At 45.2% G+C, this 23,399-nt stretch overlaps 1 protein-coding gene across 2 annotated transcripts in view; it reads right to left on the reverse strand.

Annotated features, from left to right (window-relative positions):
* The window catches only part of prdm10 (PR domain containing 10), a 191,295-nt gene that overhangs the window by 54,680 nt on the left and 113,216 nt on the right, over positions 1-23,399 (reverse strand). For both annotated transcript variants that reach the window (XM_055660937.1, XM_055660936.1), the window contains exon 13: positions 20,619-20,966. In XM_055660937.1, the coding sequence (XP_055516912.1) occupies positions 20,619-20,966 (348 nt within the window). The remainder of the gene's footprint in view (positions 1-20,618; positions 20,967-23,399) is intronic.

Here is a 23,399-nt window from a genome sequence, read left to right on the forward strand (position 1 = left end):
AAACAATGATCCCAAACATACTGCTAAAGCAACAAAGGAGTTTTCAAAGCTAAAAAATGGTAAATTCTTGAGTGGCCATGGTAATCACCCGATCTGAACTCAATTGAGCATGCCTTCTATATGCTGAAGAGAAAATGGAAGGGGACTAGTCCCGAAAACAAGCATAAGCTTAAGATGGTGGCAATACAGACCTGGTAGAGCATCACCCAGCAACTGGTGATGTCCATGAATCTCAGACTTCAAGCAGTCATTGCATGCAAAGGATATGCAACAAAATACTAAACATGACTACTTTCATTTACACTACATTGCTGTGTCCCACACATTATGGTGCCCTGAAGTGGGTGGATGATATATAAACACTGCTGTAATCTCCACATGGTGAGAATAAAATGTATAAAAATGGCCTTTATTAAAATCTGACAATGTGCATATTAACCACATGTGATTTTTTTTCTATTACAAATCTTAAATTGTGGAGTACAGAGACAAATAAATAAATGATGGGTCTTTGTCCCAAATATTATGGAGGGCACTGTATAATTCATATCCAGTTTCACTCGGTGTCTACTGCTATTGAGGGAGTGCACAAGGTTCACAAGGTTAATTTGCGGGATGGCGGGACTGTCATATGCTGAGAGAATGGAGCGGCTGGGCTTGTACACTCTGGAATTTAGAAGGATGTGAGGGGATCTTAGTGAAACATATAAGATTGTTAAGAGTTTGTACATGCTAGAGGCAGGAAACATGTTCCCAATGTTGGGGGAGTCCAGAACCAGGGGTCACAGTTTAAGAATAAAGGGTAAGCTATTTAGAACAGAGATGAGGAAACACTTTTTCCACACAGAGACTTGTGAGTGTCGAATTCTCTGCCTCAAAGGGCGGTGGAGGCCGGTTCTCTGGATACTTTCAAGAGAGAGCTAGATAGGGCTCTTAAAGATAGCGGAGTCAGGGGATATGGGGAGAAGGCAGGAACGGGGTACTGATTGTGGATGATCAGCCATGATCACATTGAATCCGGCTGGCTCGAAGGGCCAAATGTCCGATTCCTGCACCCATTGCCTATTGTCCACATCCGTAGGTTTAACCATACCTGAGAGTTAAACATTACGATGCCTGACTCTGGGGATAGGGGTACCCATGCAGAAATGGCCACAAAATGGGTGAGGCAATGTCTCCACTGAAAATTAACTGTCAAGTTTAGAAAGAGTTAAACTAATTTATCTTGTAGAGTAGGACCAGAAAGTAGGATGAGGACAGAGAGTTTAGATCAGATGAAAGATGGCTTGGATCGTAAAACCTGGTATATGTCTACACAAATGTTGCATGACCTGCTGTACATTTCCAATATTGCAGGTTTTACAGCAACAGTGAAATACAAAATATTCCCAAAATTAAAATGGCCAGACTGAAGAAAATGTAAGTAAATGTTATTGATATTGGATTCCATTTTTTAAACATTGTGGCTGATAAGCTGCAGATACAAATTGTTGTATGTATATAAAGCATGGCACATTAACATCACAAAGAATGTGTTCTTAATATTCATGGTCTCTAGTTACTCAAGAATGGCAGGTGAGTTAACAGACAGGGGGCAAAGGAGAAACAATTAAGGATGTTCTTACAGTTGTAAAGATAAAGAAAATATAGGATGGCTTCTGGGTTAAATCTATTTGACAGAATTGAGTTACATTGTTGTTTTGAATGTGAAACTCCAAAGAATGAGAAGCAAATTGTTCTAGAATTTGTTTTAAAGATTTCAAAAGTGTAATAAAAATATACATGCAAAACTGTAAATCTTTAATAACTCACTGACCCAACCACATTCCTCCCCCAACCAGGGGGCACTGCTACTCCATACCACGCCTGGGCCTACACCAATTTGTGTTATCCACAAGCTCGGGTACTTCTGAAAATTGGAGTTGTTAGTCAGATGGGAGCTCCTTTCATAAACCAAAGTGACTAAACCAGTTATCCTGCCATTCCAAATGCAGGCTGAACATCTCTCTCACAATATTCTCCAAAATCTTTCTGCCATCGACGATTGATTCACAGCACCATAATTATCTGCTTGATCACAGAAGCCCTTCTTCTACAAACGCAGGGCTGCCAACTCTCACGCTTTTGGTGTGAGACTCACGCCCTGGAGCAATTTCTCAGGCCCTCACGCTCACGACCGAGTTCTCACGCTGAGTACAGTCCCTGCGCAATTTGTCCCTTAGCGCCGCATGCCAGGGATCTGTGCGGTCCGGGGAAGCGCGTCAGTTGGTGGCTGTGAGTGACGTTGCACCTCTTCTCTTTCTTGGTTGGATGTGCAGCCGCCGACAACATGAAGCAGCCGGAGATGGAACTAACCAGGTGAATCAGTTGTAAAACCTGGGGAGGGGTGTTTCGGAATGGCCATGGATTATTAATTAAGTATAAATACGAGGAGTCCTCAGTAGTGTGTTTAGATCTTTTGCAAACTGTTCCCAATATGCAATATACTGGTTTTCGGCCCGTAACCCGAAAAAACGCGTTTTCTTTTTTCAATTCATTTTTGCGGGGTCGGGGCAGGCGATCCGACCTGAGAACTGCGGCCAGTCCCTGGGGCGCGAGCTGATCTGGGAACGGCAGCCAGTCCCTGGGCACGCAGAATGCCAACTTAATCATCATGGACAAATTGGGCCAGCCATGTACATGTTGCATAACTGACTCTATACAGATCTGGATGGGCTTAAAATGACCATTTAAGCCAAATTGCTCCCACTTTCCACATTTTTAATCTTGTATTTGGGCGGCTAGCGAGTCGCTCGCTGCAGCTTCGGCCATGGAGCGCTCCGGACAGTGCGAGTGTCCCGGGCCGCGGAGGCGTCGGAAGCGCCGCTGCCGAGAGAGTCTCTGTGCCGAAGGGACAGACTCTCAAAGGGAGGTGGAGAGAGAGTTAGGGGAAAGAAAGGGGGGAGAGAGAGGGGGGGGGGGGGGGGGGAAGGGGGGAGGAGAGAGAGGGGGGGAGAGAGAGAGGGGGAGTAGAGAGGGGTGGAGAGGGAGAGAGAGAGAGGAGAGAGGGAGAAGGGGAGAGAGAGAGAGAGGGGGGAGAGAGATAGGGGAGAGAGAGAGAGAGGGGGGAGAGAGAGAGAGAGGGGGAGAGAGAGAGAGAGAGAGAAGAGAGAGAGAGAGAGAGGGGGAGAGGGGAGAGAGAGGAGAGAGAGGAGAAACAGAGGGAGAGAGAGAGAGAGAGAGGGGGAAAGAGAGATGGAGGGGAGAGAGAGAGGGGGGTTGAGCAGAGAGAGAATGCATCCTGGAGGACAACCAGTGGCTGCTGGAAGTAAGTACCAAACACTGGGTAGAAACGGTGGAAGATTGTGGACTTGAAATGGGGGTGGTTGGAGAAAGCATCCTGCTTGCCTGCTAGATTTTCACTTACTGTAACGGCAGGAAAAATGTTCTCGATGTTGGGGGCGTTCAGAACCTTGGGTCACAGTTTAAGAATAAAGGGGGGGGGGCAGTTAGGACTGAGATGAGAACAAACTTTCTTCACGCAGAGAGTTGTGAATCTGTGGAATTCTCTGCCACAGAAGGCAGTGCAGGCCAATTCACTGGATGTTTTCAAGAGACAGTTACATTTAATTCTTGGGGCTAACGACATCAAGGGATATGGGGAAAAAACAGGAAAGAGGTACTGATTTTAGAAGAATAGCCATGATCATATTGAATGGCAGTGCTGGCTCGAAGGGCCGATGGCCTATTCCTGCACCTGTTTTCTATGTTTCTATGCTTGAGTATATGGCAATAAAACTCGATCACTTGATTTTGAAGCATTCATGCATGGTGGAGGTATAATGTAGTCATAGAGTGATACAGTGTGAAAACAGGCCCTTCGGCGCAACTTGCCCACACCCGCCAACATGTCCCAGCTACGCCACCTGCTTTTGGTCCATACCTCCAAACCTGTCCTATCCATGTAGCAGTCTAACTTTTTCTTAAATGTTTCGATGGTCCCTACCTCAACTACCTCCTCCGGCAGCTTGTTCCATACACCCATCACCCTTTGTGTGGATAAAGTTACCCCTTAAAAGTTTACCTCTTAAAAATACTTCATACAAAAAACATTGAAATCATACTTCTACTGTGCACTAAAACATGATTTTAATACATCAAATTTCAAAACGTCCCCCCTACCCTTGGAGGGGGGACATCCTTCTTCCACACCCTCTCCCCACTCGGTTGCTCCACTCCCACACCGGGTACCCCCAAGGACAGTGACCAGTGATCGCACAACCTCCCCCCTTTCAAAAACGCTACAATCCAATTTAAAACATATATATTATATTCAAATGTAAGTTAAAAGACTGGCTGCAGTATGCACCCTATTGCACAATTCCAATGGGAGGGGGAAACCAAAACTACATACAATACTTCAGGAGCAGCCTCACCAAGTCCCTGTACAACGGCAGAAGGACCCCCTTGCTCCTATACTCAAATCTTCTCGCTATGAAGGCCAACATGCCATTTGTTTTCTTCACTGCCTTCTCCCCATATCCCTTGATTCTACTAGCCCCTAGACCTCTATCTAACTCTCTCTTAAATCCATCCAGTGATTTGGCCTCCACTGCCCTCTGTGACGGGGAATTCCACAAATTCAGAACTCTCTGGGTGAAAAAGTTTTTTCTCACCTCGGTCTTAAATGGCCGCCCCTTTATTCTAAGATTGTGGCCCCTGGCTCTGGACTTGCCCAACATTGGTAACATTTTTCCTGCATCTAGCTTGTCCAGTCCTTTTATAATTTTATATGTTTCTATACGATCCTCCCCATCCTTCTAAACTCCAGTGAATACAAGCCTAGTCTTTTCAATCTTTCCTTACATGACAGTCCCGCCATCCCAGGGATCAATCTCGTGAACCTACTCTGCACTGCCTCAATCACAAGGATGTCCTTCCTCAAATTAGGAGACCAAAACTGTACACAATACTCCAGATGTGGTCTTACCAGAGCCCTATAAAACTGCAGAAGAACCTCTCTACTCCTATACTGAAATCCTCTTGTTATGAAGGCCAACATTCCATTAGCTTTCTTCACTGCCTGCTGTACCTGCACGCCAACTTTCAGTGACTGGTGTACAAGGACACACAGGTCTCGCTGTACCTCCTCCTTACCTAACCTAACCCCATTGAGATAATAATCTGCCCCCTTGTTTTTGACTGAGCAATGCTCATGTTTTACTCTGTACAACACTCCTCCCTCATAACTGATCTCTCCCACTCTACCCCACCCCATAAGGGACATGGGTGGGGTACAGTGGAGCAGCTCACAGTTGCTGCCTCGCAGCTCCAACGAGCCAGGTTCAATCCTGACCCCAGGTGCTATCTGTATGGACTTTGCTTGTCCTCCCTGTGATTGTGCAGGTTTCCCTGACAACCCAATGGCGTGCGGGTTGGTAGGTTAATCACCCTGTCTATGTTGTCACCTTCAGGGAACAATGTACCTGTAACCCTAGATCTTTCAGTTAAATAACCATCCTCAGAGTCCTGCATTTCATAGTGTAAGTCCTGCCCACTATATTAATCCCACATGCCTGCATTCATTCCACATAGTGCCACAGAGACAGAGCACAGAAACAAGCCCGTCGGCCCAACTCATCCATGTAACCAAGATGTCTACCTGCGTTGGTCCCATCTACCTGAATTGGGCCCACATCACTGTAAACCTTGATATACCAGTCTGGAGAAGGGTCTCGACCCAAAACGTCACCCATTCCTTCTCTCTAGAGATGGTGCCCGTCCTGCTGAGTTACTCAATCATTTTGTGTCTATCTTCACTTGAAACCTTGTAGTTTTAGTTTAGAGATGCAGCATGGAAACTGAGTCCGCGCCAACTATCGATCACCCATACACTAGTTCCATGTTATCCCACTTTCATATCTACTCCCTACACACTGAAGGCAATTTACAATTAACCTGCAAATATCCATGTCTTTGGGATTATGGGTGGAAACTGTAGCACCCAAAGGAAACCCACGCAATTACAAGGAGAACATGCAAACTCCACACAGACAGCACCTGGGTCTGTAGTGCTACATGCAGCAACTCTACCAGCTGGTACACTGTGCTGCCTTTTCTATCCATGTACCCGTCTGAATTCCTTTTACATGTTAGAATTTTATTTCCCAGTCACTATTTTTAGCTCAAACCCTCCAATGCCGGTAACATCCTCATGAACTGGGTGATCAGAACAGCACACAATACTCTGTGTGGTCTCACCAACCACTTGTAGAGTTGTAACATGACATCCCAACCCCTGTACTCATTGATCTGATCAATAAAGGCAGTCTTCAGTACCCTATCTGTGTTATTGCTTTCAGAGACCTCGTTATTGAGGATAACCAGAATGTCGCCGAATACTCTCCTGAATGGTAGAGAGCATAGAAACATAGAAAATAGGTGCAGGAGTAGGCCATTCGGCCCTTCGAGCCTGCACCGCCATTCAATATGATCATGGCTGATCATCCAACTCAGTATCCTGTTCCTGCCTTCTCTCCATACCCCCTGATCCCTTTAGCCACAAGGGCCACATCTAACTCCCTCTTAAATATAGCCAATGAACTGGCCTCAACCACCTTCTGCGGCAGAGAATTCCAAAGATTCACCACTCTCTGTGTGAAAAAAGTTTTCTTCATCGGTCCTAAAAGATTTCCCCCTTATCCTTAAACTGTGACCCCTTGTTCTGGACTTCCCCAACATCGGGAACAATCTGTTTAAGAGGGAACTGCAGATGCTGGAGAATCGAAGGTTACACAAAAAAGCTGGAGAAACTCAGCGGGTGCAGCAGCATCTATGGAGCGAAGGAAATAGGCAACGTTTCGGGCCGAAACCCTTCTTCAGACAAGTTAAAGGAAACCTTTAAATACATTTTTATTTGAAAAGAGACCAAGAAAATATTTGTGACCGGCAATAAAAGATGCTTTACCAGGGGAGTATTTTCAACTTGATCTGTTTCTAAATCATGCTGAAAGTAAATTATGTTCATTTAATTTGACTGAATTATTTGAAGTAATAAAAAAAGTCAATTGATTTTTTTGCAGACATAAAGGAGCTTTCACAAAACATTAAAACAGTATAAATTGACAAGGAAGCTTGATAAAATGAAAACATAGAATTAATAGGAAAGTGAGATTATAGATACACAATTGGCTCCGTGTCAAAAGGTAGGTAACGATAGTCATTTTCAGGTGGTTTGTCAACGGTATAAATCCTCTTTGATAAACTTGCGTGTTCTCGAACAGTCAATAAGAGAGGAACCTGTCAATACAGTGTATTTGGATTTCCAGAAGGCAATTGACAAAGTGTTCATTAAAAGACTGATGCACAAGGCATGGGCTGATGGGATTGCGAGAAGTGTGTTAGCATGGACTGGTTGGAGAGAATAAACAGATCCTTTTCAGGCTGGATGTAATTATCATTATGGCCCAAGGATCAATTCTTCGCCCTCAATTCTTTATTGCTAATATGAATGATCTTGAGCGGGGAGCAGTGCAATTATTCAAGTTTCCCAATCGCACTAAAGTAGATGGGAGGGCTTGTTGTGATGAGGATAGGTCGAGTGAATGGCAGCAACATTTGGCAAATGGGGCATAATGTGGGGGAATGTGCGATCTTGCAGTTTGGTAGGAGGAATGGAAAATTTATTGTCTACATGTATTATCTACATGAAGAGAAATTGCAAATGAAAGAAGTAGGCGTTCCATGCAAAGAACACCACAACTAAGTAGGCAGCTGCAACAAGTAGTTGAAATTCAGAATTAGAGAAGTGTTGTTAAAATTGTACTGAGTATTGATCAGACTACATCCAGATCATAAACCTGAACCCTTATTTAAGAGAGAATATACTAGCCTTGAAGGTGGTTCAAAACCATATGACTTGACAATTACAGGGAATAAGAATTATCATGAGCAGCTAAAAAAGTTGTATCTGTATTCTTTAGAGTTTAAAATCCTAAGGGGTGATCTAGAGTCATACAGCACAGAAAAAAGCCCTTCAGCCTAACTCCTGCAAACAAGATGCCCCATCTCAGCTAGTCCCTTATTCTGCCAAACCTTTCCTATCCATGTACCTGCCCAGGTGCCTATTAAATGCTGTTAATAGTACCTACCTCAACTACCTCCTCTAGCAGTCCGTTCCATATACCCACTACCCTCTGTATGAAAACGTTGTCCCTCAGGTTTCTAAAATATCTTGCCCCTCTCACCTTAAACCCACGTTCTCTGGTTCTTGTTTCCCCTAGCCTGGGTAAAAGACTCTGTACATTCCCCCTCATTATCTAATTGAAACACATAATTCTAAGGGGACATGACAGGGCTTTGGGTTCCACTGAGAGTTGAATGCCAGGACCAGAACTATGCTGCATGCTCTTGATATGAAAGCGGATAGTGTGGTCGAGAGGAAGGATTTGGGGACATTGAGGTGGTGTTCTCTGTATGTGTAAAAAGGGTAGAATTTACACATACTTATATGTCAGCTTACCTTCAATTATATCAAAATTATTAATCAATTCTGACCCATGGTGTAAACCCTCATGTAGAAGGTAAAGATTAATCGGGGATAATCAGGATTTGTCAAAGTGTCTGTCTGACTATCATGAGTGAATCCTTTGAGGAAGTATCAACAGGGTGGGATCGGGACTGTTGAATCGAGTCAGTGCATTTGAATGTACACACAAGGAACTGCAGATGCCGGTTTACGAAAAAGGAACAAAGTGTTGGAGTTACTTAGCGGGTCAGGCAGCATCTATGGATAACATGGATGGGGGCCATATTGGGTTGGGACTCTACTTCAGACTGATCGGCGTGGAGGAGGTGAAAATTGGAAGAGAGGTGGGACGTGACAAAGCCTGGCAAGTGAAAGGTTAGTTTGGCAGATGGGTGGACAAAGGCAGAGATACAAAGACAAAAGGCTGTGAGATAAAGAGATAAGGACGGAAGTGTGAAATGTGATGTCAGAAGGAGTGATATAGGTGAAATGGGATGGGGTCAAGGGAAAGGTTGTGGTTGGCTGCGAGCCACCCAAGCGGATAATGGGGTGCTCACCCGCATCTCCTGTGTCCAACATTTCTGCTCTCGTTCCCCCTTGCCCCAGATGGAACAAGGATCGAGTTCCCCTGGTGCTTACCTTTTCCCCACCACCAGACTCTGCATCCAACACATAATTCTCTATTTTCGGTCACCTGCAACGCGATCCCACCACTGGTAACATCTTCCCGTCCCTTTCCACGTTCAAAAGAGACTGCTCCCACCAAAGCAATTCCTTGGTTCACACATCCCTCCCCACCAAAGCAATTCCTTCCCCAAGTACTTACCTTCCAAACCAGAGGAGATATAACACCTGTCCCTATACCTCCCCTACTCGCCTCCATCCAGGGAGCCAAGCAGCCCTACCAGGTGAGGCAGAGGTAATTGTGCACCTCCTCTAACCTCATCTACTGCAGCTAATGTTTCCAATGTGGCCTCCTGTACATCAGCGAGACCAAGCGTAGACGAGGTAACTGTTTTGCACTTGGTCCGCCTAGGCCTATTGGATCTCCTGGTCCCTTCCCATTCCCACACTGACCTCTGTCCTGAGCCTCCTCCACTACCAGTGAGGCCACACGCTCTCTGGAGGGATAGCACCTCTCTGCTTGGCCAGCTGACAACACAATGGTATGAAACATTGAATTCTCCTATTGTAAGTAACTAACCAACCACAAACCTCTCCCCTTCCACTGACCACATTTTGCGCTTCTTGTGTCCTTACCTCCGTATTTCAGCCGTTGGTCTTCTTCTTCCCTTCTCTGGCCTTTGTCCACCCATCTGCCAATCAAACCTCCCTCACCTGTGTCCACATCACTTAAAAAGACACAAAGTGCTGAAGTAACTCAGTAGGTCAGGCAGCATCCCAGGAGAACACAGTTAGGCGATTAGTTGGGTCGGGGCCCTTCTCCAGTGCATTTGCATGTGTACTCTGTATGGATCTAGAGACTTTTGAGACTGCCAGGCCTACTGGATCCAAGGAAGCATCAGAAACTGTGAGAAAATGTCAACAGTGGCATGGGGGTAATGGCTGAGACTAAAGGGCAAACAACAGAGGAATTCCTTGATCCCTGCTTATTTGCAGCATATATGAATGATGCTAGGAATATGACAAAGAAGTTTACATTTGAGACAAAAATTGGCTGAGAAAAAGAAAACTTTTGACTTAATGTTAATGATCTGTGCAACTGAGCAGGAAGTTGGCAAATGGCATTTAACACATGAACCGCGAGGTTGTGCATTTGGGGAAGTCCAACAAGACCAGGGAATATACCAAAGGGAGGGAAAGTGCACAGTGCATAGAATCCGTGGAACTGGCATGTATGATCTTGGATCTTAATGTAGCAGGATCAATAGAAGGGAAATTAATGGGTAAGTTTGCATGTGTTGTTGAAGGGCTATGATCTGCAGGACCACGAATCATGTGTAGGAGATGGAGTTAACTTGGGCAGCTCTGAAGAAGAGTCCAAACTTCAAACGTCACTCATCCTTATTCTGCAGAGATGCTGCCTGATCCACGGAGTTACTCCAGCACGTTGTGTCTATCTTTGGTATAAACCGGAATCTACACTACCTTGTTTCTACATTTTCTCTATTCCAACAGACATGGAGGTTAGGCGGTGGCCACCGGCGTATCATATGCTTTCTAAGATTCAAATGTATACATGAAAAACATGGGGCAGTGGTGGAGTTGCAAGAACAATTGCCTGAGTTCAGCACCACTGACCCAAGATTCCAGAATCTATTGCTGCCCCAGTACTCCCCTTGTTAGTAGGTGAAGGTCTTTAACAATCTGCTGGGAATATTCCTTTCTCGTGGTGACCTGGGGTGACTGGGGCACATCTGAGTACATGGAATGCAGGTACAGAGTAATGACAACCAGGGAATTTAAATGCATGTAATTGCATTAATTTGGAATTTAAAAAACAATCCCAAGCACTAACAGGACATTTTAGGGTTGCAAAAATCTATGTAGTTCAGTTATGTTCTTTAGGGTAGCATCTCCCAGGGAGCGTCTGTTTGGGTGGGTCCTGTCACGAGTGAGTGTAGGCATACATGGAGAGTCAGCGTGTACATGCAGGAGGATAGGGTGGGTGTTTGGGCCCTGTGCCCCAGGGAGAGTTGGTGTATTTGCGTCTCGTCTCCTGCTGTGTGCACGTGGGATTTTATGATCAATGTTTTCTCATTCCCTGTACTCAGCTGTGCTTCAGTCACTCCAGGGTCACCACGTGACGAGAATATTCCCAGCAGAATGTTACAGACCTTCGCCCAACTAACAAGAGCAGTACTGAGGCAGCAATAGATTCTGGAAAAGAATTGGTGATGCAGCGCTGGGAATCTGTTCTACAAATTATGGCAGTGGGATACAGCAACGGAAACTGAATGCAGGGAATAAGGGTGGATGGTGGGGAAATCTAGTCATCCCATGATTTAAAGGTGCATTGGTAAGGTGGGTTTAAGGGCATTGGGAAATGAAGCCACGTGGTGGTAATGGAGTGGAGGGTCTTCAAAAAGAAACTAATTAAGCAATAGTTTATTTTGTAATGTGAAAGTTAAAATACTGCTTCATATCAAGGTTTTACTGTATCTCATTTCATATTATTAACTCGCTTATTATATGCAGTTATTAATGTGCCTATTGCTATATCTGGATGCATTCAAGTTCTTCATCATGAAGGCTTAAAATTGTACTTTGTCGTCACACAGACTAGATATGTAGTTGTAAAATCAAAGCAGCATCATACTTTGTGATTCAACTCTTTCTTCTGATTTTTCCATCCATCACACTGATGGCTCTGATGACCAATTTTAGTTGGGCCCTTTCTAGTTCCTTGTCTGCTTTCATCTCTGCTTCTACCTGGACAACTGGGTCCTTCTTGCACGATATTAGATCATCTTCTATCAACTCCACCCATCACCTGCACTTTACAACAACTCAGCACCCGGCAGAGTAACCAGTCACCTCAAACTTAAATGAATCTCCCACTCGTGCAACCAAACCAAATGACTATTGAATGATTTCTTACCGCCACAGTCTTGAAAGCACAAAACATTCCTTCAGCATGATATACCCATCTGTAAACCCATCCGTACTAGATACACAGCAAGATATATTTGCTATTTGTAGATTGTTCTGTCCACAAGCAGGATCTTGACCTTGGTGTACGTACTGCTCATCCATCCACTCTACAGATACAGTGGACAACAAAATGGCAAACCGGCCCTTCTCATTCATAGCAACCCACAAGGCTGACAAATAACCTTCTTACGGTGGACAAAAATGCTGGAGAAACTTTGCGGGTGAGTCTATGAAGCGAAGGATTAGGCAGCGTTTCGGGTCAAGACCCTTCTTCAGACTGATGGGGGTGGGGGGGCGGGGAGAAGGAATAAAGAGGCAGAGACAGCAGGCTTGTGGGAGAGCTGGGAAGGGAAGGGGAACGAAGGAGAAAGCAAGGACTACCTGAAATTGGAGGTCAATCTTCATACCGCTGGGGTGCAAACTACCCAAGCGAAATATGAGGTGCTGCTCCTCCAATTTGCGGTGGGCCTCCCTCTGGCCATGGAGGAGGCCCAGGACAGAAAGGTCGGATTCGGAATAGGAGGGGGTGTTGAAGTGCTGAGCCACCGGGAGATCAGGTTGGTTATTGCGAACTGTGCAGGTGAACCTCTGCCTCACCTGGAAAGTCTTGGGTCCTTGGATGGGATCGAGGGGGGGAGGTAAAGTGACAAGTGTAGCATTTCCTGCGGTTGCAAGGGAAAGTACCGGGAGAGGGGGTGATTTGGGTGGGAAAAGACGAATTGACCAGGGAGTTACAGAGGGAATGGTCTCTGCGGAAAGCAGAAATGGGGGGAGATAGAAAGATGTGGCCAGTGGTGGGATCCGGTTGAAGGTGGCAAAAATGTCAGAGGATTATATGTTGTATGCGACGGCTGGTAGGGTGGAAGGTGAGGACAAGGGGGACTCTGCCCTTGTAACAAGTAGGGGGATGGGGAGTGAGAGTGGAGCTGCGGGATATAGAGGAGAACCTATAATAGAAGAGGGGAACCCCCGTTCCCTAAAGAATGAGGACATTTCCAATGCCCTGGTCTGGAATTCCTCATCCTGGATGCAGATGCGGCGTAGACGGAGGAATTGGGAGTAGGGGATAGAGTACTTACAGAAAGCAGGGTGGGAAGAAGTGTAGTCCAGATAACCCTGCGAGTCAGTGGGTTTGTAGTTGATGTCGGTAGGTAGTCTGTTAACTGCGATACAGTCTAGAAACTGTAGGGAGATGTCGAAAATGGTCCAAGTGAATTTGAGTGCTGGATGGAAGTTAGTAGTGAAATGGATTAAGTCAGTGAGTTCTGCATGGGTGCAGGAGGAAGCAAGGATTCTTCGACGTACCCTACAAAGAGGCAGGCATTCACCTGGCCCATGCGCGTGCCCATTGCTGCGCCTTGGATTTGGAGGAAATGGGAGGAGTCAAAGTGAAAGATGTTGAGGGTAAGGACCAGCTGGTCCTATTTCCTTCACTCCATAGATGCTGCCTCGCCCGCTGAGTTCCTCCAGCATTTTTGTCTTCCTTCGATTTTTCCAGCATCTGCAGTGCTTTCTTAAATAACTGTATTAAACTTCTTTTCAACCCAAACCAAGCACATCCAACTATTCTGCTTCACCATTCCATCGGGTCCAGTTCTGTGGGCTCCGAGTGACCGAAGAGGCCCATGTGCGAGCTGTAGGCTTTGTAGACATGGCCAGTGGTGCTTGAAAGGATGGGGAGTGTGGGAAGTTGCTCACTGTAGAATGCCAGTTCCTTTGCATTAATATTAATAATAATAATAATAATACATTTTATTTATGTGCGCCTTTCAAGAGTCTCAAGGACACCTTACAAAAATTTAGCAGGTAGAGAAAAACATGTAAGGGGAATGAAATAAATAGTAGAGACATGACTAGTACACAAAGTAAAGACAGAATTCAATTCAAAACACAATATGAGGCAATCAATGCACAGATGAAAAGGGAGGGGGACATGGGGCTAAGGATAGGAAGAGGTGAAGAGATGGGTCTTGAGGCGGGACTGGAAGATGGTGAGGGACACGGAATTGCGGATCAGTTGGGGGAGGGAGTTCCAGAGCCTGGGAGCTGCCCTGGAGAAGGCTCTGTCTCTAAAACTGCTAAGGTTGGACTTGTGGATGGAGAGGAGACTGGCTGATGTGGATCTGAGGGACCATGAGGGTTGGTAGGGGGAGAGGAGGTCAGTGAGATATGGGGGGGCCAGATGGTGGAGGGCTTTGTAGGTGAGGATCAGGATTTTGTAGGTGATCCGGTGGGAGATGGGAAGCCAGTGAAGTTGTTTGAGGACTGGAGTGATGTGATGCCAGGATTTGGTGTGGGTGATGAGTCGGGCGGCTGCGTTAGGGACCAGTTGGAGTCGGCTGATGTAGGTGGAGCTGATGCCAAGGAGAAGTGAGTTGCAATAGTCCAGTCGGGAGGAGATGAAGGCATGGATGAGTCTTTCAACAGCGGGAGGTGTGAGAGAGGGTCTGAGTTTGGCGATGTTGTGGAGATGAAAGAAGGAGGTTTTAATGACATGGCGGATGTGAGGCTCAAGGGAGAGGGTGGAATCAAAAATCACGCCAAGGTTGCGGGCCTGGGGAGATGGGGAGACAGTGGTGCCGTCGATGGTGAGAGTGGGGTTATTGATTTTGCTGAGTGTGGCTTTGGAGCCTATGAGGAGGAATTCTGTCTTATCACTGTTGAGTTTGAGGAAGTTATGTTGCATCCAGGTTTTTATAGCTGACAAACAGGAGTTGGTGGGGGGGGGTGGGGGGGGGGGGGGGGGGGGGTGGGGGGGGGGGGGGGGGGGGGGGGGGGGGGGGTTGGGGGGGGGGGGGGGGGGGGGGTGGGGGGGGGGGGGGGGGGGGGGGGGGGGGGGGGGGGGGGGGGGGGGGGGGGGGGGGGGGATTGTGGGGGGATTTGGTGCCGAGGTAGATCTGGGTGTCATCGGCGTAACAGTGGAAGTCCAGGTTGAAGTGGCGGAGTATCTGACCAAGGGGGAGGATGTAGATGATGAAGAGGAGGGGGCCGAGTACGGAGCCTTGGGGAACGCCTTGAGTGACTGTGGCTGTAGCAGAGGTGTGGTTGTGGAGAGAGATGAAGTGGGATCTGTTGGAAAGGTAGGAACGGAGCCAGCTGAGTGCAGAGCCTTCAATGCCGAGGTCTTTGAGTCTGGTGAGCCAGATGTTATGGTTCACTGTATTGAAGGCTGCGCTCAGGTCGAGGAGGATGAGGATGTTGAGGGAACCAGTGTCAGCAGAGGTGAGGAGTTCGTTGAGGACTTTGAGGAGAGCAGTTTCTGTGCTATGGAGGGGGCGAAAGCCAGATTGGAGGGGTTCAAGTAGGTTATACGCAAGGAGGTGGGAATGAAGTTGCGACGCAACGATACACTTAAGGGTTTTTGAAAGAAAGGGGAGGTTTGAGATTGGGCGGTAGTTAATGAGAGAGGAGGGATCAAGACCAGGTTTCTTTAAGATTGGTGTAACAGCAGCAGTTTTGAAAGCGGAGCGGACAATTCCTTGGGACAATGAGGAGTTAAAGAGATTAGTGAGGTAGGGGCAGAGAACGGGGAGGCAGGACTTCAGCAGGGGAGTGGGGAGAGGGTCGAGGGAGCAGGTAGTGGGTTTGGAAGAGCTGATGAGTTTGGAGATTTCAGTAGGGGTGACCAGGTGAAACTGGGAGAGGAAGCAGTGTGGAGGAGGGGTAAGGAGGTCAGTGGAGATGTTGAAAGGAGGGGCCTTGGTAGGTGTTGCAGTAGATGCTGGGGAGTCGGGTACAGGGGATAAAGATTGATAGATGGTGCTGATTTTATCAGCGAAAAAGTGGAGGAATGAGTTGCAGAGATCCGGAGTAGAGGTAGGGAGAGTGTTGGCTCGAGGCTTGAGGAGGTTGCCCACTGTGGAGAAGAGGGTTCTGTGGTTTAGGCAGGGATCAGTGAATATGGAGGAGAGGTAGGCAGATTTTGCAGCAATGAGGGCATCTTTGTAGTCAGTGAGGTGGAGTTTGTAAGCTTCAAGGTGGACTGTGGGAGATGATTTCTTTGTGAGTCGTTCAAGTCGGCGACCAGTCTGTTTCAGTTTACGAAGTGCAGGTGTGTACCAGGGTGAAGATCTGTTGAAAGTTACGGTTCTTGTTTTGAGGGGGGCCATAGTGTTAAGGGAGGTAGACAAGGTGGAGTTGAGATGGTTTGTGAGATCATCTACTAATAATCTGCTGTGGACCAACTACATTGATGGGACAGCCAAGAAGGAAGACCAATGCCTCTACTTCCTGAGAGTCTATGGAAATCTGGCACGTCTCCAATGATTCTCACAAGCTTCTACAGATGCATCATATAAAGCAGAGTCGGGTTGCATTACGTTTGGGAACAGTTCTGCCCCAAACCACAAGAAATTGCAGAGAGCCGTACATGTAGTCCAGTTCATCATAAAGGCCAGACATCCCACCACCGACTCCATCTACACTTCATTCTGCCTCAGAAAAGCAGCCAATTATCCAATTATTCCTCCTTCATTCTGCTCCCATCTGGCAGAAGGTACTGAAGCTTGAAAGCACACATTGCCAGATTCCAGCTTCATCCCCTCCATTTTGAGGCTTCTGAATGGTTCTTCCATAAGGCCCTGGACTTTGTCTAGGGAACCGATGCACTATAATGCTGAAAATTATATTCTGAACTCTGTATCTTCCCCTTTGCTCTTTCTATTGTACTCGAGCTTGAATTGTATGGTATATCTGATCTGTTGGACAGCATACACAATAAAGCTTTTCACTGCACCCTGGGCAGATGACAATAATAAACCAAAGCCTGTTTTGTATCTTCTGTCCACTGGGCTTCCACAAGCTGCTCCTTTTCTACATTGGGAATTCCTAGCCCAGGGATGTCCATATAACCATATAACAATTACAGCACGGAAACAGGCCATCTCGGCCCTTCTAGTCCATGCCGAACACTTACTCTCACCTAGTCCCATCCACCTGCACTCAGATCATAACCCTCCATTCCCTTCCCGTCCATATACCTATCCAAATTATTTTTAAATGATAAAATCGAACCTGCCTCCACCACCTCCACTGGAAGCTCATTTCCCAGAGTTGCAGAGGATTCCTGGCTCTTGGTTTCTTGGTCCTCCAAAATATTCCAAATGGAATTTAAACTGGAGACAGTGGAGGGAGGACTTAAGCCAGAAAGGGTGTTTGGGAAGAAAGAGCTACCTTAAATTTAGTTGCATCTGGTTGGGTAACTATGGTAGGGTGAAGATTATTCCATGCTTTAATTGTGCGGGGGAAGAACGAATTGCTGTTGCAATTGAATGTTGCAATCTTTCAGGAGGCCTCTGACATCTTTGAACCTGTTTTAATGACCATTGGTAATCTCTTGTAGTGACACAGTTCAGAGTTGTTCTGTTTTGGAAAGGACCTAACCACTGGAGGAGCCAATCGAGCGCAATTAGGACATGGCATTCGAATGAGGGTGCTGATCTCAGTGGATTTGAAGGATTTTGACAAGTGTTGGTGATACATCTCATCAATTCATAAGTTCGAGAAGCAGAATTAGGCCATTCAGCCCATCAAATCTACTCTGCCATTCAATCATGGCTATCTATCTTTCCCTCTAAATCCCATTCTTCTGCCTTCGCTCCGCAACTTCTGACACTCACCAGTGCTTGCGAGTGCTGTTCATATTACACGTTTCTGAAGTGTACGGAAGGGCTGGGAATTACTACTGCCCATTCATCCAAGTTATATCTTCCTCTCAAAGACTAATTTCTCAGATAAGCAATGATCAATTTTATATTGACAACCTTAAAGGCATGGCGACCCACATTTTCCAGAGTCTCATTGTGCACTTTAAATGGTGTGGTGTTGTACAGAAGGTAATTGGTAGAGGACCCTTGCTCTAAAAGTGTGAATTATTCTCTTGTATGCTACCAAGAATAAATGTAAAATGACTTCCACATTGCTCCATACACAAGCTTCATCTGTGTACTGCAACTCAGTCCCAAAGACTGGAGTGTCATTGATTCTACAATGGAGACAATTTTGATTTAACAGTTTCCACACGTGTGGTGTAAATGAGCTCCAAAGGTGAGTGAGGTTCACCAATAAGGCAAGACTAAGAAAAGTGGTGAGGCGTGAAATGTATCCTTGTGTCTGCACTGAGACTGGGTCTCTTCGGTCTTTGGTTAAGATCATGGATTATCAACCATGACTCCTTTTCAAAGCAGTCCACCCCCACCCCACACCGACAGCAAGTTGAAAAGGCCATAAACCAAGAATCAACAAGGCCGTCGGAGCAGATGGGAAAGTTCCAAAACTTGACAGGAACTTTGGTCACAAATTCAGTCTTATCTTACACTTTTTTTGGAAGAGGACTTGGGACCTCAGAAAACAAAGAAATGCAATAAATTTCAAGAAGATATATCTCAAGGGCCTTGCCCTGCTATCAGTTAGGGGAAATCAAAGCCAGTAATCTCCTCAATCCACCTCCTCTCAGTGATCAAAGAACTACACCCCACATCACACTGTGGATTCTGACATCTGGAAACACCATGGACAATCTTCATGTGAAGATGCAAAATGCAGGGAGCAGCAACAACATTGCTTTACTTGTCCTTACTAAAGCATCTATCTAACTATAAATCTCAACCTCAGAAATTCTTCTGCCTGCTCCCTTCTCCCTACCGCACCGAATAATCCAGGAGGGAAGCTTGAACAGAAACTACGATTGTCAAAAAACACCATATATCGGACCCAAGGACTGGACATCAACCTGTCACGGAGCATGTGGGCAGATCTAAATGGGGTAAAGGCCTATCAAGCTAAACATCCGAATAAAGAGAGAAAATACCATAAGGACTCAGCAGGTGATATAGGATCTGTGGAGGCAGAGAGTTAATGTTAAGCACTGACTGGGTGAGTTGCAATTTGTTTCTCTCTACAAATGATGATGGTATTTTTCCCCCCAGTATTTTAAGATTGTTAATGTCTGGACACCCAATGTACAAGGTACTTCTTGGAAAAGGAGCGCGGAACCTTCTGTCCATGACACTTCAGTCCAGCATATATGAGTTACATTTTCTCTACAGCAGAATATTGGGATGATGAGAGAACTTGAAATTGAAACTGTGACAATTTTTGCTCCTAAAGTCATACGAAAACCAAATTATGAATGGTCTTTGGTTGCACTAAGGACTGAAGGCATTTTTGCACTAGTATTGATGTTATTGATTAATTGGATTTTTTTGTTTATTGTACATTATCTCTGAGTATTGTGTTTACACGCTTGTAGTGTTACTGCAATTTTACTGTTCTGTAATCGGTACATGTGACAATTAATCACTCGTGTCCACTCCATATCAGTCATTCATCTAAAGGTCTTTTACCTCCTTCTTGTCCCCCAATGAGGTAAAAGATTCATACATATTATTTAATCTTTCTACAAAACTCTGCAAACCAAATGTAATCAACATTTGATATACTTTGAGATACTTCGGCAGAAACAATGAAAACAGACAATAAAGACTCAATGACTGATGGATGTGGAGCACAAAGGGATCTTGTATCAAGAAAATCATTTGTAAAATGGATGGAATGCCAGGGTTCATCAACACAAGCCTAAAGTACAAAAGCATGAAGTTGAACCTGTACAAAGCGGATTGCTCAGGGAAAGCTGGAAGGTTATTTGAAAGGTAAGGTAAATAGAATCAAGGAGACAGATTCAATTTTTTGAACAGAGAGTACATGGGATGTGAAGGGAAATCATTTTGTCTCAGGGCATTGTTAGTATTTGGCACTCACTGCCTGCAAGGGTAATGGAAAAATAATCATTCATTGACTTCAGGAGGGAATTTGACTGGCTTGAATAAGTTATGGAGAAAACTTGAAATAGGATTGACAAGATTGTTATAATAGAAGCTGGCAGATTCTGATGAGCCAAATGCTGCCCATCTGTGCTGCAGATTATAACCGTTTTCTAAACCTCAAGAGAAGCCGGGAATGTGGGCTGGATCTGTGGATGTTCAGGGTGAACGAATGTGATGAACAAGTGGCTTTTGACCTGGTTCATCACACACTGTTGTCATTGCCTTTCCGCCAACTTCTTTATTTTACTTTTTCCTTGCTTGTCATTTTCATTCAGTTTCACCTTCTCTACTTTTCATGTGTGTGCTTTTTCTACCTTTCATTTTCTTCATGACACAGTGTATATTATCTCACAATTTCATACTTTTTTCTGCAAATGCAGCACAGAAAGGAATTCCTTGCATATTTTGTTTATGGGAGGTTTTTGCCAAAGAAAATGGTTGGGACAAAGTCCATTCAGTATTTTAAGGAAAATAGACTTGCTTAACATATTAGAAGATGTTGATTTACGAGAGCGAAAAAGCAGGGATGTGGAATTAGTTTGGATTGATCTGGGAAAGAACACGCAACAGAACCACCGGCAAAATCTGAAAGCCCAAAAGATTTGTTAAGTGCAGGCATCAAAGTCATGAAGAACTACTTTGACTTTCAAAATGTCCGAGACTGAAACACTCACCTGGATAAAATCTGGAAATTGTTTTTTACAGGAGGGACAGGTGAAATAGCCGTTAGTAACATGAACTGCGACATGTTCTTTGAGAAGATCCAGTCTATCAAAAGATTCTGTGCAGAAAATACAGGAGTACGTTTTCAGATCAGAGTGCAATTTCATGTGTGAATCGAGAGCCGAACTGTTTATGAAGCCTTTGTTACAGATATCACAGGTCAGTGGATAGTTGCCCTCTCGCCCATGGAAGTGCAGGTGCTGATCCAACTTCTCTTTCTCCCGAAATGCCTTCCCACAGTGCAGACATTTAAATGGTCGAAAAGTTTTACGTATAAAGAGATGATGTAGAGCAGCATTCTAAAGGGAAAAAAAGAGAAAGGTGATTTTTATACACATACATCCAGCTTAAAAATGGTTCATATTTAGTTTAGGGATATAGCATGGAAACAGGCCCTTTGGCTCACCGAGTCCATGCCATCCATTGATCACCCATTCACACTAGTTCAATCAATCAATCAATCAGTTTTATTCGTCACTTGCACATAAAGTGCAAGTGAAATGAATTTGCCAGCAGCGGTACAATGAAATAGTTCTATGTTATCATACTTTCATGTCCACTGTTTACACACTAGGGGCTATTTTTAAACAGGACATGTTTTAAAGAGAACAATTAACCCACAAACCCACACATCTTTGAGACGTGGAAGGAACTGGAGCACCCGAAGGAACCTCATGCGGTCACAGGGAGAATGTGCAAACTCCATGCAGAGAGCACCCAAAGACAGATTGAACCCGGGTCTCTGGCGCTGTGGGCAGCAGCTCTACCTGCTGCATCAATGTGTGGTACATTATCTCCCACTAGCACTCATTAAAATCCTACAGGATTCAAAGCCGTTACTTAAAACAAAAAACTATAGATGCTGGAAACCTTGCGATATAATCAGAAAATGCTGGAAATCTCAGGTCAGGCAGAACCTGTGGACAGAGAAACAGAGTATAAATAGTTTTTGTCGTTTTTCATAAGATTGCATTATACAAAAAGTTGCTTCCCTGACCTCTGAAACTACCTGACCCTGCAGTATTTCCTGCATTTTCTGTTTTTATTTTGATATATGTTGTCGAATGACTACACACCCAATGATTGACCAAGGCTACATCAGCAGCGAAACATTCCTATTTTTATTTTTTTTGTAGCTCAACATCACACGACCAGTTACTTTCACAAAGCAAACAATATTGCAAGACATAATAATAATAATAATAATAAATTTTATTTATGGGCGCCTTTCAAGAGTCTCAAGGACACCTTACAAAAATTTAGCAAGTAGAGGAAAAACATGTAAGTGGAATTAAATAAATAGTAGAGACATGACTAGTACACAAATTAAAGACAGAATTCAATTCAAAACACAATATGAGGCAATTCAAGCACAGATGAAAAGGGAGGGGGACGTGGGGCTAAGGATAGGCAGAGGTGAAGAGATGGAGAAGAGAGGAGAAGACATGTTTTCCCACCATCAGTACAGATTACGCAAGCAGAACATTGGTCATTATTATTTCACCACCTCCAATGGGATTCCACCACCAGTCACATCTTCCCATCTCCACCCCTTTCCGCCTTCTGCCGAGACCGTTCCCTCCGCAACTCCCTGGTTAACTCATCCTTTCTCACCCAAACCACCCCTTCCCCAGGTACCTTCCCCTGCAACACCAGTCCCTATACTTCCTCCCTCGACTCTGTCCAGGGAATCCCGACAATCCTTTCAGGTTAGGCAGAGGTTTACTTGCACCTCCTGCAACCTCATCTACTGTATCTATTGTTCAAACATGCGGACTCTTATACATCGGCAAGACCAAATATAGACTGGGCGATTGTTTCACTGAACACCTTCACTCAGTCTGCCCGGACCTACCTGATCTCCTGGTTGCCAAACACTTTAATTCGCCTTCCCATTCCCACACTGACCTTTCTGTCCTAGGTCTCCTCCATTGTCAGAATAAGGGCAAACGCAAATTTGAGGAAGAGCATCTCATAGTTTGCTTGGCCTGCTTACAGCCCTGTGGTATGAGTTTTGATTTCTCAAACTTCAAGTAACCCCGGCATTCCCTCTCTCCCCCACCCAAGACGCTCTAGCTTCTCATAGAAACATAGAAAATAGGTGCATTCGGCCCTTCAAGCCAGCACCGCCTTTCATTGTGATCATGGCTGATTGTCCCCTATCAATAACCCGTGCCTGCCTTTTCCCCATATCCCTTGATTCCACTAGCCCCTAGAGCTCTATCTAACTCTCTCTTAAATACATCCAATGATTTGGCCTCCACTGCCCTCTGTGGCAGGATATTCCATAAATTCACAACTCTCTGGGTCTAAAAGTTTTTTTCTCACCTCAGTCTTAAATGACCTCCCCTTAATTCTAAGACTGTGGCCCCTGGTTCTGGACTCGCCCAACATTGGGAACATTTTTCCTGCATCTCGCTTGTCCAGTCCTTTTATAATTTTATATGTTTCTATAAGATCTCCCCTCATCCTTCTAAACTACAGTGAATACAAGCCTAGTCTTTTCAATCTTTCCACATATGACAGTCCCGCCATCTCAGGGAGCAATGTCGTGAACCTATGCTGCACTGCCTCAATCACAAGGATGTCCTTCCTCAAATTAGGAGACCAAAACTGTACACAATACTCCAGATGTGGTCTCACCAGAGCTCTATACAACTGCAGAAGATTTCACCCAACAAACAGCTAACAATGGCTGTTTCCTTTATCATCGTCAATTTCTTGCATATCTT

Source organism: Leucoraja erinacea, chromosome 32, assembly GCF_028641065.1.
Source record: "Leucoraja erinacea ecotype New England chromosome 32, Leri_hhj_1, whole genome shotgun sequence".
Taxonomy (NCBI): domain Eukaryota; kingdom Metazoa; phylum Chordata; class Chondrichthyes; order Rajiformes; family Rajidae; genus Leucoraja; species Leucoraja erinaceus.